At 40.0% G+C, this 18,649-nt stretch overlaps 1 protein-coding gene across 10 annotated transcripts in view; it reads right to left on the minus strand.

The window, feature by feature from the left end:
* Positions 1 to 18,649, minus strand: part of col11a1a (collagen, type XI, alpha 1a) — a 75,425-nt gene that overhangs the window by 8,182 nt on the left and 48,594 nt on the right. For all 10 annotated transcript variants that reach the window (XM_054751325.2, XM_054751324.2, XM_054751318.2 and 7 more), the window contains 17 exons: positions 17,019 to 17,126; positions 16,826 to 16,933; positions 16,382 to 16,435; positions 16,201 to 16,254; positions 15,737 to 15,844; positions 12,055 to 12,108; positions 11,924 to 11,977; positions 11,759 to 11,812; positions 11,412 to 11,465; positions 9,645 to 9,752; positions 9,193 to 9,246; positions 9,040 to 9,093; positions 8,406 to 8,459; positions 4,450 to 4,503; positions 2,622 to 2,729; positions 2,285 to 2,338; positions 1,943 to 1,996 (listed from right to left, as the gene is read on the minus strand). In XM_054751325.2, the coding sequence (XP_054607300.2) occupies positions 1,943 to 1,996; positions 2,285 to 2,338; positions 2,622 to 2,729; positions 4,450 to 4,503; positions 8,406 to 8,459; positions 9,040 to 9,093; positions 9,193 to 9,246; positions 9,645 to 9,752; positions 11,412 to 11,465; positions 11,759 to 11,812; positions 11,924 to 11,977; positions 12,055 to 12,108; positions 15,737 to 15,844; positions 16,201 to 16,254; positions 16,382 to 16,435; positions 16,826 to 16,933; positions 17,019 to 17,126 (1,188 nt within the window). The remainder of the gene's footprint in view (positions 1 to 1,942; positions 1,997 to 2,284; positions 2,339 to 2,621; positions 2,730 to 4,449; positions 4,504 to 8,405; positions 8,460 to 9,039; positions 9,094 to 9,192; positions 9,247 to 9,644; positions 9,753 to 11,411; positions 11,466 to 11,758; positions 11,813 to 11,923; positions 11,978 to 12,054; positions 12,109 to 15,736; positions 15,845 to 16,200; positions 16,255 to 16,381; positions 16,436 to 16,825; positions 16,934 to 17,018; positions 17,127 to 18,649) is intronic.

Below are 18,649 nucleotides of genomic sequence, written 5' to 3' on the forward strand. Positions count from 1 at the left end.
TAGACGACGATTTGACGTGGAAGTTTGCAATGTGTCATCTGCGAGACTAAGTCATAGGCCTAATATATCGCTCATAAAAAATGATCGTCCAAGGGCTTGGTTAATCGAAAATTGTTGATCACTTCATCAAATTACCCACCCTTACTCATTACCGGTTCACCATTTTTTTTTAACCATTTCGTTTCGGGCAGTTTGGTTCGGTCCACTTGCGTACCGTTACGGTTTATTTTTTCCATGAAATAATTAATTTTTCACACATTTGCGTCATTTAAGTGCAGCGGATGAAAATTCCTCGGTGAGTTTTCGCATGGACGCTGTATTGAGTGATGCATAATGGCTGCGAGCATCTGATCTCCATTCAAAAAATATGATCTTCAAATTCTGATCAACATCTCTCGGAGCGGATCAAACCAGCTGACTGTCGCTGCTGCTGTGGAGTCTGTGTAGAGACTCCGATCGTGTCGCCTGTCCCTCCCTTCTCTCTCAGTGTGCAGGCATGCAGCGGCAAACATGTAAACAAACATGCCTGCTGAACTTGTCCGCTGATACAACTGATGTAAAGTTTTCATCTCACAATGAAAAATACGGCGCGGAGGACGCTCGTTATTTAATACGAGTTTTAAAGAAGAAACTCTGGCAGTGTGAGGTGAGTTTTTAAGAAATAAAAACACGTCAAACACATCTGTATGAGTGAGCTGCTCAAATCGTAAACATGAGTATGCAGACGCCCCATTGGGTGCTGGAGAGTGTAACAGCGTCACCGCCATGTTAGATGGGTCTCTTCACTCTCCAAAGTCAATGCAGAGTGAGCAACTATGCCGTTTTTGTGCAGCCTACGGTAACAACAACCAGCATACAATTGAAAACTGATTACATGGGATTACTAGTGACTTTTCTAGCTTACCTGATAGGATTTTATATTTAATATTCATTTTTATTTAATTATATTTATATTTGAATTATCATGCTGTACCTTATGATTGATTATGTGAAAAAAAAATCTTGATAAAACGTGATTTTTAGTTGGGTAAGCACCTTCCTCAGTAGAAATGAATGCACTGGGGTCAGCCACTACGGCATCTCCAATAGACAGCACCAGTTCACGGCAGCGGCACCTCCAGAAAATTTTGATGGGGTGGCCAGATGGGGCTAAAGAGATTTTTGGGGTGGCACACCAAATTGGTCCTTGTGGTAAGGCTGGGAGAATTTAGCCTGTGGCAATGTACTGCATTGCTCCTTTATTCGTTTTTATTAAATTAACAGTACGTATAAATTTTTCAAACACAAACATTTCAGAAATATATATTTCAGTTATTTAAAATGGTATCCATACTTAAATTTAAAAATATATTTTTGGGTTAATTCACCTGTTGCTGTGTTAAAGAAAACCTATGGAGATAAAAAAAAAACTATTTTTGAGCAGCAGACACATGTGTATTTTTTAAATTCTGATTATTTCTTTACTCATTAATTGTAATATTTTTATTTTGTTTAGAATTATGTGTTGAATAAACAAGATCAATATATGGTTTGACTGAACACTAACATAATTTGTTAACACTGGCTTTTCCTGAGGGGGCCAGCAATTTTCTAGGGGTGGCCATGACCACCCCTGGCCACCCCTTGGGGGCGCCCTTGGTTCACGGGGCATCTACGTACATATGTCTGTGGCCCAAATACTCTGTGAAATAATTAAATACATCATGCTAGATTAGCAGCCTGTGATGACACCTGGTTGTGCTCACTATAGGAGCTGCTTCAGATATTAAATAAACAAACAAACAAACCAATAAATAAATAAAAATAAATAAATAATATACCGAAAATTAATCGAAAACCGAATTGATCGCCCTTCAAAACACTGAACAGAACCAAATATGAGTTTAGCGTACCATTACACCCCTACTCATTACCATAATATGATTAGACAAACCAGGCTCACCTTTTCACCTTTGGATCCAGGGTCACCTTTCAAGCCAGGGAGACCAGGAGGTCCCTGGGTAACGACAGATAAAAGATAAAAAAAAATTGTTTCACTGAGAAAGAATGTCAAATATGACAAAACAAATAAATAGAAATAAATATTAACTGATATGTCAATATAAATGAATTATATCATAACATCATACTTTTTAGGGCAAATCTATAAAGCAGGAGCTCTGGTCACTGTTGCTTTAGCTCACTGAGACTACTGGTCCTGAAGTTCATGTTTACTTCACACAGAAGACAAACAAACTGCAGTTTGATAACAAATCCATGCAGGGAGGACAGGCTATGTACTTACCAGTGGACCTGGTGGACCATCTTGTCCCGGTGCTCCAGGCAAACCTTGTTCACCCTGTGAAAAGCCATTTAGTTGTAGTGAGCATTATGGGCTGCTGTGTTTTCTCTGGTCTACCATTGATTTTGTGTGCCCAACTCCATGATTAATAGCCCAAACAGGGAGCAAAGTGTGCTGGAATTAACAAGTAAAACTAAAGTATAAGCCAAATGGGAGTATTGATTATTCCATGAAGTCTATCATCACGCTTAAGAGGGCTTTTATGTGTGTCGACTTCAAGTGTGCAGCTTGTATTTCAGCTGATTGTGTTTGCAGAGCAAGCATTATTGTTGTGACTTACAACAGGGCCAGGGATTCCACGTAGACCCTCTGGACCGGGCTTTCCAGGAGGTCCCTGGGGGCCAACTGGTCCAGTTTTACCCGCTGGGCCCTCGGCACCTGCTTCACCCTACAGGTGGATTATAGAATTATTAGTTGAAGCTTCAGGTGTGAAATTATACCAGCTGTGTATTTTAATGAGACCATTAAGGTCTGCACAAAATCTAACTTTTTATAGAGACCAAAGGCCAGGTTTGGATCGATCCAGTACCACAGACCAATTTAGAATGTGGTGCAAAGATTTACTTATTTGTTTCAGTAATTCAGCTTAAACTGAGAAACCACTAAAGGCTCAGTCACCCTTGGATTAATTAGCTCACTAGAGTGTGACACTTTGAGTCTATAAATTTGAACCTTTTTCAAAATATACTGAATAGATTTGAAGTCATAATTATAACAAATAAAGGCATGTAATATCTGGATTTGTTTGTAATGAGTCTATTTCATACAATAGATTAACCTTTTAGGTTGAATTACTGACATTAATGATATTTTTCTGGATATTATAATTGTTTGAGTTTCACCTGTAGACTAGAGTTGTGCTTGTGTGTGTTTCTGCTTTTAAAAGCAACTATTGCATCTTTCTGTTCTGCTCCTCAGGACTACTCTGACCTAAAACTCTGACATTCATGAACACAAATATCTTCAATGTAACTAAGCATGAATACTGACCAACACGTCTGGTGTAGGGATACACCGATACACCTTTTTTCCAAACCGATACGATACCGATACTTAGATCTGAGTACTCGCTGATACCAATTACAGATAACAATACTTCTACCACAAAAAAAAAAAAACAAAAAAAAAAACAATGATTTGGAATACAGGTTTTATGTTCTTCTCTGTTTCAACAGGAAGACTGTGAGGCAGATAAAAATGTTTTGAAATAAATTAAATTTAATAGAAATGATCACAAAACTAAAATATTAGGTGACTAGAAATGACAAAAACAGTGAAGCCACTTTCAGGCAACTGCATTGGTATTGGTTTCTGGTACCGGTTAACTTTTAGCGATATCGATACTGGAATTGGTATCGGTGCATCCCTAGTCTGGTGTACAAAAAATACAAAGGAAGCTGAAATGTTAACATGAAAAAAATAAAAAACAACAAACCAAATCTGAGCTGAGTGCAGATTATAGACAGAGCAAAGCTGTGCGGATAGTTTTACAGTCAGTTACAGCTTCAGAGCATCTAGAAAAGCTGCTACATAAAACAGGATTTGTTCAAGAATCCAGAATGATTCCCATCAGAGCAGGGTTTAAAATGTATTTTTATTTGTTTATCTTTTATTTCACTAGGAATGTTCCACTGAGATTAAAATCCTCATTTTCAAGGGCGTCCTGGTCAGGAGGCAACAAAAGTTATGGTTGCAACTAACTAAAACTGAACAAAGGGTTTAATGAACGACACAGTAATGCAATAATACATCTGCACAATAAAATGTGCTGAAAAGATTTACATTTGTTGTTAAAACAGTAGCAAAAAAGAGGTTCTCTTAAGTATTTCCTGGAACATTTTAGCTCCTTGTAGCAATAACAATGGGGCATAAACTTTGAAAGTAACTGCATCTCCTAATTTATTTAGGAAATGAACAATTTTAATTTTAATTCTAGCTATTTAGAATAAAATACAAATGCATATCATCTTAAATATATGTGTAAATAAATTTGTATTGATGGTAAAACAAACTGTAATAAAAACTACTTTTCTTATGCTTTTATTTTTATATTTTCATGAGAAGCAACCCCAGGACGAGCCCAGATGACTCCTCTGTGATTCCGTTACCTTAGCTCCTTTCTCTCCTTGCCTGCCCTCTGCTCCGAGCGCTCCGGGAGGTCCCTAAAAGGAACAAAACAGGACACTGTCTCAGCAACACAACATACTTTACAGAATCACAAAGACGTGGATGAAAGAAAAGCTGGTTTTGCTTCTTTAGCTGATAAATCTGAAAGAACGTGTTTAAAAAAAACAATCAGCATTCAAAGCTACAGTTCGTCGAGTCAGGTTTGTCTATCAGAAGAGATTTATTAGATTTCCACTGATCTCTGCTGAGTTGTCTTGATAAATACACACCTGATGTTTTCTTCAAACAGAATGTGTGACAGATTGTGTCAAGTAAAATTTGGGCGGCGGTTTCTTTTTCACATGGAACACATGCAGCTGTCGGCCATCTTCCATCTTATTCCTACAAACCTATGGGGGTTCCTTTCAACTCCACCTGTGGCCTCCACCTTCAAATCCCAGACTCCACTCTGATCTGGCCGACGGCAGCCAGAGCGCTGTTGACTCAGAGGCAACGTGAGCTCTCCTCAGACCTCAAGCTTTTATCTTCTGTTGATTTGTGCCTCTTGTTAGTGGCAACGAGGCAGACTCTTCATCACTACAACGAACCATTACAGTTGTGTTCTAACACAGCAGAACATGTGTCAATGTGGAACTGTGTTCTTGTCAATAAGGCTGCAAAATAACCTTTTGTTCCAGAGTTTTGAAAAGGTCTCATTGGTTCTAGTTAAATAACTATGAAGGCATGAGGATGAAAATGAGAAAATGCCCAATTGAAACGATGCTTTAGGTGAATTTTAACCCTATTTGTAGAATTACACATTTAGAGGAGTGACCAGTTTGAGACCCTCTTTTCTTCCTAAGCCATTTAAGACCAGAGTGTGATTAAAAATAGCCCTTCTTCCACAATAATCTCCCAGGCTATTTGGGTGCTGCATATGTTTATACCATGCTAAGTAAACAGAATATCAATTTCTATGGACGCATTAGGAAAGCAATCAACCTCAGGTTTTAAAATGCACCAGAGGCGCTTCCTCCCATTGGAGCAGGATGTGGTGCCTTTCCTTGAGATGCAGTGAGTGACTCAGAATTGTTATTTTTGATCCAAGTTCTGAAGAATGGATGCTTGTTGGTTTGAAATTCACATAGTGCAGGAAATATGTTAATGTAGTGTCTTTGTTGTGAGTTTAAATTAGAAGTTTATAGATGTTAAAAGTTCTAAATTATGAACTGGCTCAGACATCTAGTAAGGATTCCTCATGGACGTCTCCCTGGTGAGATTTTCCCGGCATGTCCAAACGGGAGAAGGCCTAACGGAAGACACAGGACACGCTGGAGAGACTATGTCTCACGGCTGGTCAGGAAGGGCCTTAGAAATCCCCTGGAGGAGCTGGTCCAAGTGGCTGGGGAGAGGGAAGTCTGGGCCTCCCTGCTTAGGCTGCTGCCCCCGCGACCCGACCACGGATAAGTGGCCAAAAACGGATGGATGGATGGATGGATGAAAGGATAAATTATGAACAATGGGGGACCAATGTTTTCTGATTGGTAATTGTAAAACTCACTCCCACTCAGTTTGAGTAGTGAGCTGGTGTCTAACTCCAGCGGTCATCAGGTGAGATAGAGGGGACACCTTTACCAGGTCTCGAGTCCCTCACTGGGACACACAGGTCTATTTCAAGAGGCACACTGTGACGGCATATCAGGGTGTGTTCTGTAAAAGTGGAATGGCAAGGTGAGAAAATTGCACTATCCGTGCCACCAAGCTTGATAGTAATATTATTGCAACAGCAAGCTTCTGAATGAATAATAATGAATCACATCTTTGTGCAAAAGAGGGTGATGCCGTGATCACATGTCAAAGGTACTCCAATCGCTGAGCGATGAAGAAATCCAGGAGCGTCTGGCCATTAGAGCTGAAGCCCAGATCACCAGACAGTTCATTGGGACTGAGAAGGACAGCCATCCTTTGGAGTAACACAAGTTATGTCCAAGCTAAAAGAATTCACCGACACCACCCCCTTTATATCACCAATGCTTTATGTTTATGTTTATTTATTTGGCAGACACTTTTATCCAAAGCGACTTACAATTTATAACCTATAGGGCATGTTGTGATCTGTGGGGGAAACCGGAGTACCCGGAGGAATCCCACGCATGCATGGGGAGAACACGCAACTCCACGCAGAAAGGCTGTAGCCGAGTTTCGAACCTGCAACCTTTGTGCTGCGAGGCAACAGTACTAACAACTGCGCCACCATGCAGCTTTATCTTTTGTAAAAACACATGATCGCACCATATTGCTGTGAGGCTGAAAACTTTTGAATTACCATTCACACACTCACACCTCGGGACAATATAAAGTCTCCAATTAACCCAACATACAGGTTTTGGGCCAGTGGAAGGAAACCAGTGTACCTGGAGAAGATCCACGCATGCATGGGGAGAACATGCTAATGCTATGCCTAAAGGTCATGGTCAGGCTTTATGCCAGCAACCTTCTCACTGTGAGGCTACAGTGCTACCAACCACACCTCAATATATACATATTTATTATACACTACTGTTGAAAGGATACAGAAACACTAACTGGTGATGTCACAATAGTTACCAATGTTTAGAAGCATTGTTTCAGACCGTGTTTATAAAGTGTAAAGTTGGATGTGTTCTAAACCCCTTTAACTTTCTAACAGGTCATTCAAGACAAACAAAATGGCAGACACATTAAAGTGAAGTGTTTTCTCCTAAACAGAGTGAAAGTGAAACTAAATCCGAGATCTGTACTGGTTGTTGGATGTCCTTGAGCCCACCACCAGCTCCCTATCAAGCCTAGACATGATGCAGAGCCCTTGATCTGATTCTTGAGATGGGATTGACATTCCCTAGTTCAAACCAAAATAGACATCTGATGTTGCCTCTGAAGCCAGACACGCAGACCCCAGCTGAGACGGCGGTTGGTTATTCTTGCTCTGCTCAAGTCGTTTCATTCTGTGTCACGGTCTGCCCCTGCCTCCCTGACTGTGTCTCTCTCCTGCCCTTGATTAGTCCTTATTGTTTCCACCTGCCCCTTGTTTACCTGCCCATGTGTTCCTCATTTGCCCTGTGTATTTATACCTCCCTCCTTGTATCAGTCTTTGTCAGATCATTGTGGTCGTTTGTCTTCGTTGTCTTGTGCTGTTCGTTCCCGTCCCACCATTAAAACCATTTTACTTTATCTGAAGCCTGCATCTTCACCTCCTGATCTGCTCCACCACACATGGTCCATCTACTCCTACACCCGCAACGTGACATTCTGACAGTAGGTTGACATTTTAGATTTGGCTGCAGGAGAAGATAAAAGGCAAGAAACAAAATACATGACAGGATAATCACATCCCAATCACGGATTAAAGCTCCATTTAATTGTTTTCCTCTGAAGTTGGAGCTTCTCTGAGAACCTTTTAACGACTTCACCGCAGCCGTCCACGCTGTGTTTTTGTTTTGCTGCAGCTGTCTGTCAGGCAGCCAGCGATCAATAAAGCATCAGACTCACTACACGTCGCCCATTTTTCATGACTGCCACAAGGACAGAAACTCTGCTTTTCCAGCTTTTTTCCCTCATGGTAAGAGCTTTTAATTTTAAACTGAGATTCATGATTTTTGTGTCCTGATGATTATTTTCAACAGGCTTTGCTTCACGGACAGCGTAAACCCCCTCTCCCTAAGTCTCCCACTTTGTTCTCAGCTCTCTGCTTCTAACGAAAATGAAGCGCAACAGCTTTGCTGCCAAAAACCGAGTTGTTGTTGCCGAGTTGCTGCCAATGCTAAACCATCGGCTAAAGAGCAAGAACAACAATGCCAGCAGATACACAATGGACTAAAACACGATGATGGCAACAAACCAAAATGCTGCACATCGAAGCAATTTACTCGTTTTAAAGATGGCCACAATATATGAAAAAACACTGCAGTAAAAGACTTACTCTCTTTCCAGGTGGGCCAGGTGGACCAGCCTCTCCAGATGGACCCGCAGATCCCTGAAAACAAGCAAAGAAACAGAAAATGACATCAGCTGAATCCTGCAAATCTTTCTGCTCTGAACACACAGAAACACTAGGTTTTTTTAAAACACTCGTGATCACTAACTTTTGAGTAATCTGTAATTATTCCTAGTGATTTTCAATGAGATTACTTGGTCTGAGGAAGCATCAGAGCTTTTAAACAAAAACAAAAGTAATTTAAATTAGTTTATGAGTTTATTTTGAACGTGATTGAAAAATAAGAGTGAAAAACAAATATTGATACAATAACATGTAAAAGCAATAGAAATGTCACTCCAGTCATAACAAAACTGCTCAGTTTTATATTCAAAATGGGATAGGAAGAAAATATTCTTATGACCAAATATAACGTAATCATTTATATATTAAGAGCCTACAGAATAATTTTAAATATTATAAAGTAAAATTCCATAACTGCGGTTTTAAACAAATTTTGAGAGAGAAAACATTGCAGCATAGATAATTAGCAGTAGAAATAAAGACCATCACAATGTAAACCATCCTTGTAAAACGTATTATAATTTAAAAGTATGCATTTATTTATCCAGTAACTTACTGGTAGACCAGCTTCACCGTCCTCTCCTTTCTCTCCAGGTTCTCCATCAGTTCCCTGCCAGACAGTCAAGAAGTTAGAAAAACGTTTAAGTCTGTTTAATTTGTGGATATAAAATGGTCCACAAAACCCTCCTGTGCAAAGCTTCATACTTACAGCAACACCTGGCTCTCCAGGGGGACCAGGGTCTCCAGGGAATCCAACAGGACCCTGTAAGAGAGTGAAATTAGATGGCTCAGTGTGAACAACACGCCTGAAGGACTGCTGATGGGGTATCATTTGTGTGGAAATGGAAACTGAGGACATGGTTAGTAATTTGGACAGTGATTTAGTCGTGGTGCACCTGGTTACAACCTGTGAAGGAAATTGGATAGACTTAATGATGATGCCGTAAAGCCATGAAGGAAGTTCTGTCTGCATCCCATTGCCATGCAGCAGAAACATAATCTCCTTCAATAGAAAACAGCTTTATAGCTCTGTAACATGTGCTAGAATAAAAATGCCAGCCTTCTGGCTGCAGCAGACATTTCTTTAGAGGTTGAGTGTGACTGAGATCAGAAATCGTCCTTTTTTTTAAAACAGATTTCTAATATACTTATTCATCTTACAGGGTTGCCCTTTGGACCATCATCTCCAGGGGGTCCTTTGGCACCAGCAGGTCCAGCAGCTCCAGGGGGGCCAGCCTCTCCTTTCTCTCCTCTCTCACCTTTGGGTCCCTGTAGAGATGAAGGAGTCTTTACTGCTGAGGCTGCCATTTCTAGATATGAGGTCTAAGTAGGATGCTGGTGTTTGTAGGACCCTGGATGATCCACATAGCTAACTCAAAACTGAAATAATAAAACAGGATGATGTTCTGTCGTCGTAGACATGATGGCTCAGTGCCAAGAAGAGGAAACTAATCTTAAAGTTGGGATTTTTAAAAAGTCTCTACGTCTCAAAAATATGTTTCAAAGATGAAAATCTTTGAAGCATATTTTTTAGAGAATATTTTCAGTTTAGCTAATTTTACAAAAGCAATCACAACTTTGATATAGGTTTTAATTTCCCCTCAGTTATTGATCATTTCAGCTATAAAAGAAACCCAATAACAGGTTAAAACTGTAATAACATGTGTGAAATTGGCTGCAGCATCATTATTACTAAACGTTTCTGAGTTTTAAACCGAACGAAGACATCAAAACTGTTGCTTTCTCACTAAAACAGCTTCCTGTAGATGGGAGGAGCAGAAACTAATAAAACTATATGAAACAATCAGCAGTTGTTTTGCAATAAATCTGACTCAAATTAAATGTTCTTCTAATTTTTATTCATTAATACAGTATATTTTTAGATATTTCAGTTTAAACCAGAACATAATGAAATTAATTGCTTCGAGACAAACAACCAATAAAATATAAGAGTTCATCTTTCATTTAGTATGATTACTGACTTGATTCATGTTCATATGTATTTGTTGATGGGTAATGAATTAATTCCCTTTATCTTTTCAAAAATGTGGTCTTTTGTGTGTGTGTGTGTGTGTGTGTGTGTGTGTGTGTGTGTGTGTGTGTGTGTGTGTGTGTGTGTGAACTAATTTCATCTTAGTTATCATTTGTTTCTTTTAAGTTTTTTTGAGTTTCAGTATAAAACAGGATTATGCTGGATTATGGAACACAATTGTTGTAACAAATCAACCTTCACATAAATAAATACACTGTTGTAAGTTATAACCATGCTCTCTGCCAGAAAAAGGCACATTTTTCTGTATACTGTTGTTTACCAACTTGTCTCTCCTATTTCTGTCTGGATCATCCCAAGCCACCATACAGGGTAAAATCATTTAAATGTAACATGTGAAATAAAAAAAAACTTCAGGTCTGACCAAGCAGATGCATCAGCCTCATAATCATATCTTAAGAGTCCAACAAGTGTTTGGTTTGGTAAGCCCCGCCCACATGTGGTGCAAACCAGAGCATCCTGCTGAGACGATCTACCAGCCTAAATGGGAGGAACGGTTCCTCTCACTGATGGACACAGCAGCCCTCTCCTCATTAGACTGTATTCTTTTCTGCCCCTGAGCAATCCACAATGTTCCATCTGAGACAACCTCCAAATATATGCTGCTGACACCGTCAGCTATCTTGTAGCGAAAATAAATCCACCCAAAGTTAGGGGAATGCAGATTTGAGTTCAAGTTGTGCTTAAAACAAAACCCGTACCCTGCAGCACACACACACACACACACACACACACACACACACACACACACACACACACACACACACACACACACACACACACACACACACACACACACACACACACACTTGCATACAACACAGGACAATGCTGCTACACATTCATCTCGACTCAACATCAAACAAGAGTCTTCTTACCCCAGTGCCGGGCTCTCCAGGTGGTCCAGGGTTTCCAGCTTCACCTTGCTCACCCTGTGGTTAAATAAATGTCAGCATCTGAGCAGATAAACCTTCAAACTGACACATGCAGAGGTTCTAAACCCAAACAAAGAAAGAACAACCAAACGAAGAAAAGGGTTTAAGGTTGTCTTGAACAGACTTTATTTGTGTCAAAGCTTTAATTCAGGTCTTAGGCTGAGTTTGTGAGATGAATCATCAGCAGGTGGAAACAAATGAGGGCAGCAACATTTAACCCCCCCCCCCCCCCCCCCCCCCCCCCCCCGCATCAACTAAGTAAAACCAGGATGTCGTGTTAAGACTCTTACCTTCTCACCAACAGATCCCATTGGGCCAACACCACCTGGAGGACCTTGTGGGCCCTGCAGAATGACAAAAACAAAGATGTTCCATCATTTCTGATGATGTTCCACACCCTCAGTTGGGAGGTAAACCCTCTCAATGTGTGGTTCATTCTCATTGGTCCTACATACATCAGCTCCACTTGGACCCTGAGGACCTCTAGGACCAGGGGGACCAGGAGGACCCTGCACAAAGAGTTAAGTGTTACATCAGAATAGTTAAATACATGGTCACAGGAGCTGTCAAAGAGCGGGTGTCTCACCATAGGCCCAACGTCACCATTCTCTCCCTTTTCACCTGGAGGTCCTGGAAGACCCTGGAGACAATTACCAGTAAACACAGTCAAGTTTCCATATTTGTTTCCATTTTGTGGACGACAGCTGAAATGTGTCTTGACAGCAGGAATACATTGTAGCAGATATTAAATAAATCTGTGGACCAGTCAGAGTCCATGTTTTAGCTGCTAACTGGTCCAATTATCAGTTCACAGGAACATCATATAATCTGATGCAGAGCCACTCAAGAATAACATTACTGGATTAAAACCCATAGTGGGACAGGCTTGTAGGGACACGTTGCTACACCTAATGTCTGACCTCAACAGGTGGCCTGAGTCTGGTCATGCATAACCTGTATCATTTAGTCTTCACCTCTGCACTCCAATGTAAAAAAAACACATCTTCTAATTGGTTTCTTTTTCCTACAGTCAGTGACTTCTTCACAGTGAGTTCAGTCATGCATGGACAATGAGCAGCACGGTCCCTTTACTAACATTACTTAGTGCATTATTTAGCATAGACAAACCTTTAATTAAAGTGTTAACAACTGCTTTTGTGCATTACATAGCATTACTAAACATATCATTTAATGCGTCATTAAGCAGTTAACGAATGTCTATTACTGAACATAAGGGTTCAAAATCCATTCAGTAATGATTAATTATGCTTAAGTAATGCTTAAGTAATTCTTAGGCATCTATTAAGCATTTAGAAAGTGTTTATAAATAGATAAATGTTTACACTTTACAATAAGGGCCAAACATTCATTTGGTAATGTTTAACTATGGTTAGGCAGTGCTTAAGTAATGCTTATGAGTCTATTAGGCATTTAGAAAGAGTTTCCGAAAGGGATAGATAATCACACATTACAATAAGGATCTAAAGTCCATTCAGTAATGATTCAATATGATTAAGTAATGCTTAGGAGTCTATTAAGCATTTATAAAGTGTTTCCAAAGGAGATTGATGTTTTTACCTTACCTAAGGTCAGGTAAGGGCTTCCTAATGAAAAACACAGTGCAGCATTAGTAAGACATTAATTACTTGTTTATTAATGCCCATCCAGTAACATCCAAGGTACAGGGTAGGATAAGTGGATGCATTAGCTAGCTGCTACTTATTGCTTATTTGCTGCAAATACACAACCATAATACATGATTACGTTAATAATTATTAAGAGTTAATTTTCAAATTAACTAACATGGTAATTAACACACGTTATGCAAAGAAATTAAACAATGCAAGTGTTAGTTATAGCTTAGTACTGCATTAACTAAGGTTAATGCATTAGTTAACTGCCTAATAATGCATTAAATAATATTAATGTCATGCAATGCATAAAAGCTGTTGTTAACACTTTATTTAATGGTCTATTAATGTTTAAAAATGCACTAAGAAACGTTAATAAAGGGACCCTTATTGTAATGTGTTACCAAAAATCCTGTAGCGTGTTTATGTTTGCAAATCCAATAATAATTTAAGCACTTCAGTCAGATGAAGGATTGTGACATATTAGTGATTAGAAATGTTTTGAGGTGGCAGAACTTCACGTTTTGGCCTCGTTCAGACTAGTTATTAGCTCATCAGTGTGTTCAGAACTGCTCTTAAAGTAACAATAAGTTTCCCACTTCTCTCTCTTCTGGTTAAAAGCAGAATTACAACTGTTGTAAGCAATGATCCACTGAGTGTAGGCCGTGCTGATGTTCAGTCAGGTTCACTCTACAATTCCTCCTCTATCTGCTTCCTCTCCATCACATCCAGAGTTCTTTAAATGAATCTCCTACCATCTTTATGCAGATGACATCCAACTGTACATCTCCTTTAAGCCCCATCAGATGTCTAAAAAGCAGCTTTATATAAAAGGGTCTTCAGCTGTTTTATTAAAGGTGTCCAGACTGTCTTTACTGCACACAGATAAAAAAGATCATTCCAAAGCCGCAGTGCAACAGAATGGCACATGCTTTCACAGCAATCTCCAATAAGTTTCTAGATTTGTTGCTAGTGACAAAAAAAATAAATAAATAAAAAAGAATACTCACTAAATATAGCTAACTTGCAAAGCTGGGAAGACTAACCCTGCTGACATAAATATTGAAAACACTACTCTAACCTTTGCACAGAAACCCACTTAATATCTGAGCTTTCGGTTTAAGCTGCATGTCAACTCTTCCCACACAGAGAGCCATCATCAGTGCAAAGGTCTTCTCTAATCTTAAAATCAGTTAGCGTGGTGCTAATTATGCAGCCCATTGAATGTGCTTGATGAACAACAGGCTGCTGGAGTGGGTCAGTCAACACAATTAATGAGATTGCAGTGGGAAGTGAATTTACTCCCAATTAAAAGTCCATTGAATCCAATCCCACTGAGATCCTGGAGCACCGAGGAATGATGATCAGGAGTTGCAGTAATTTCATCAAGACAATGACCCTCAAAGTCGGCAGGAAACTTTCAAAGTGTTTGGCTTAAGGAGTTGATTACTATTTAACAGATAATTACACATAAATTGAGTAGAACTGTGGGAAAGGTCCTCCATCATTAGATCTCAATCATGGTGCAACAAAACATCATTAAATTCAAATTCAAATTCAAAAATACTTTATTAATCCCAGAGGAAAATTGATTGCAAAGCAGCTTGAAGAGTCGTTTACTTTAAGGAAACGATTTTAATCCAAGCTGAAATGCTTTCTATGACCTGAGATGAGTCCTATTAATAAACAAATCCTATTAAATCAATACATGGATTTTATGACAGAAAAATGTAGCCCACATTCGTATTTTTAAGACAGGATTGAGTAGGAAACGCTGGCTGAAATCAAAGATGGATGTTGCCTCTGAACAGAGGTGAGGGGTGTAATCACTGCAGGTCACCACACCATGCCCCGCAGATCCAATTAAACCGCACAGGCAGCAGTGTGTGTGTGAGAGTGTGTGTCTGTCTTTATTCCTACTGCAGCATGGTTTAAGAAAAAAGTCACAATCTTTTTTATGTGATTACGCCTGCTACTGATGTCAGAAACTGAAGGCGAAGTGAACTTCTCTAAAAAACCAAAATAGGAATCATTCAGATGTTGTTTGGCTAAAAGCACTAACTAGCTTGCTCTAATGGGGGGTGGGAGGGTGTCGTCTCTTCCTGTCTGAGGTGGCATGAACAGCAAATGTCGCAAAACAAGGGTCACTATCAATGTGCTACAAAAAGGAGGAAACCTGAGAAAACTCACCAACAATGGATCGTTTTCAGAACTGGACTTTAACAAGTTTTCATGTTCTTGGCTAAAATAGCAAAGTTGGAACTGGTGGCGGATTTAACACATTTAAATACTTGAAAATGACGCTAAGTCTGCTGAGTTATAAATGAACTGAATTACTTGTAGAAAGTGAATGAATCTGCATCAGAAACATGAAGTTTCAATACACCTTGAAAGTCAGAAGTCCTTTACTGTGGAGAACAGATTCAAAGCTGTTTGGTTTGGTTTGGTGAAGCATTTACAGACGAAACCGGTGAAGGCTGATGTGCTTCAGGTCTGGACTTCTTTAACATGATTGTTGTCTTGTTAAAACACATTTCATGGTTGAAAAACATATTATTTACACAGAGTAATCACTGTGGCTATAATGCAAACAGTGAAACGCCCTTGAGTCTAACTGTAAAGGGTTCTGGTACGAACCTGCAGACCGATGGGACCAGGGGGCCCAGGGAAACCTCTAGGGCCTTCATCTCCTTTCTGCCCAAACATACCCTGCTGACCTCTGGGACCGGGCTCTCCATCAGCTCCCTGAGAAACAACACACACACACACACACACACACACACACACACACACACACACACACACACACACACACACACACACACACACACACACACACACACACACACGCACACACAGATTTTTTTTGACCTTCTACAGCTGATAAGGGGCACGTTGTTTAAATGTTTCATGTGTTGCTGAAACTTCCACCTACATGTGACAGCTTGTTGGTATTTCGATCAGAAGTGATTAATGAATCCTAACTTTTACAAGAGAGCTTTCTGCAGCAACTGCTTCTAAAACTGACAGAATTCTCTGCCTTTATGTCTCTTTACAGGTTCATTTTTAAAGTAACGGTCCTTTAGGTCCGTGGTACTTACAGCAGGACCCGGGGCTCCTACGGGACCCTGGAGGCCAGCTGGTCCAGGAGGACCCTAAACAAACAAACCAAAACCACGTTAATGACAAACATCTTTCGATGATTAGAATTTACCAAGAATTAATGTCATAAAGACTGAAATATGCATGTTGATTAGAGGTTGTAGTGACTCTCTGACCCACCTGCTCCCCCTTGTCACCTTTACTTCCTTTCTGTCCAGACTCGCCGGCTTCTCCCTGTGAACCAGAAACACACATGATTGCTGTCTCACATCAGTTTTGTTTCTTCTTTTCTGAATGCCAACATAACTGATGCTCCTCATGTGCAGAGCTGTTTCTGTAATCCTGATGGTTCTGTATAGATCATGCACAGATAAAGACAAGCTGTCCATTCTGGTTCATGGTGAGGTGAGGTTCTGCAGCGACTTGGGTCTCGCAGCTCAACAAGATTCTGATACGAACCGAGCAAGATGACTAAATAAGATTTTTATGATCGACTCAGACACGAGAAGGGATGGACATCATTGAGAAAAGAAGAGATGAATGCTGGGCTGTTTTCATTTGCTGGTCTTTGAGTGAAAACAGACATGAGTACTGATGAAAATGGTGGTGGCAATCCCAACTGACCTTGTCTCCGTCTTCACCCGGTGGTCCCTGTGGTCCAGCGGGCCCCGGCAGACCCACAGGACCCTGGACACCATCACGACCAGCAGGACCCTGAGGCCCTTTCTCACCCTAAAATTACAAAGAGATTCCAATTAACCTTTATATATTAAAAGTAAATGAGAAAAAAGATAATTTAGTAAATTAAAATACTCACAGGTGCACCTTTCTCTCCAGCTGGACCCGGAGGACCCTGGGGACCAGGTCTACCAGAAAGACCGATTGGACCAGCTGCACCAGCAGGACCTCTCTCACCAGGAGAACCCTTTTAACATTAAAGACATCCAGTAAAATAAAACACAGAGTAAATGCATGAAGATTCTGACCGACCCAACTGAGTTCTACTGCTAACGGATCGATGCATGCAGCATTAACAAACCCTTAAAGAGGACACAGTGGCGAAACACACACACACACACACACACACACACACACACACACACACACACACACGCACACACACACGCACACACACACACACACACACACACACATAAATCTCTTTTAATCCAACTTTACAACAACCCACTCAAAAAGGACTAATGATCTACAACGATAGCAGAAAGTAAAGAAACAAACAAATTAGTTGTTGCAAAATGCATCAAGCATTTTCTTGCAAGATTATACATATTGGAGGATTTTAATTAAGATATAATAAATACACAAACAGATGGATAAATACAATAAAAGCTTGTCTCATGTAAAAAATGTTTAGTCTTGGGTAAAAACTAATGAGCACATACATCATGGTGGAGTCTCACAGCTGCAATTTTTTTTAACCAAGATGAACAAAATAAAAAAAAATGTATAATAAAACTAAATATATCAGCAAGGTGAAATGTCTTTTTTATTACTATGGATTTTACATAAAAATCTTACTTTTTACTTTACTTTAAGGCATTTAAAAGCCCAGAGACTTGACTTCATGGGTTTAAAATGTATTATGTGGAAGCAAAATAAATAAAAATAAACTAATAACCCCGAAACAAGCTCATAGATCATCTGTACTAGTCTGAATTATACAGATCCAACATGTTTGCAGCTCCAGAGGAAACCTGTGAGACTGAAGGAGATACTCCGAGGACCAGAATCTGTCACCAAACAGATGGATCCTGCTGGCTGTGTGGTTCTGCTGATCATCTCTGTTTTGTTTGTGTCTCCATGTCCCAAAGAGACATGCGAACAAAAAGCCTCAATTACAGTCAAAACTAACGGTGCAGATGAAGTACATGCTTGATCAGCACAGGGTGCAATCTGGACTTCTTTATGGTTCAGTTCAGTTTATTTATACAGCGCCAAATCAATGCAAGAGTCGTCTCAAGGCACTTCACAAAGTAAACGTTCCAAATGCGCTTTTTTTCAGTGTAGTGACTTCAGTTCACCATGACAGTTAGTTGAAAGCTTCCTGACTTGTGTTAGTGTCTTTACCACAGTCCTCATACTAAGCAAGAATGTAGCGACAGTGGAGAGGAAAATTCCCCTTTAACAGGAAGAAACCTCCTTGGAAAGGTCCATTTATTCGCTAAAGCAGTGAACAGTCCGTGTGTGTGTGTGTGTGTGTGTGTGTGTGTGTGTGTGTGTGTGTGTGTGTGTGTGTGTGTGTGTGTGTGTGTGTGTGTGTGTGTGTGTGTGTGTGTGTGTGTGTGTGTGAGTGTGTGTTTTAGCATAAAGTCCATTTTGACTCAAATCAGGCTGGAGACCATTAAAGCTGCAGTTAATAAATTAAACACTGATGAGTTATTATTGGCCGCACACAACATGTTTAACGACTTTCCTTTTTAAACTATA

The sequence above is a fragment of the Nothobranchius furzeri genome, chromosome 7, assembly GCF_043380555.1.
Source record: "Nothobranchius furzeri strain GRZ-AD chromosome 7, NfurGRZ-RIMD1, whole genome shotgun sequence".
Classification (NCBI taxonomy): Eukaryota; Metazoa; Chordata; class Actinopteri; order Cyprinodontiformes; family Nothobranchiidae; genus Nothobranchius; species Nothobranchius furzeri.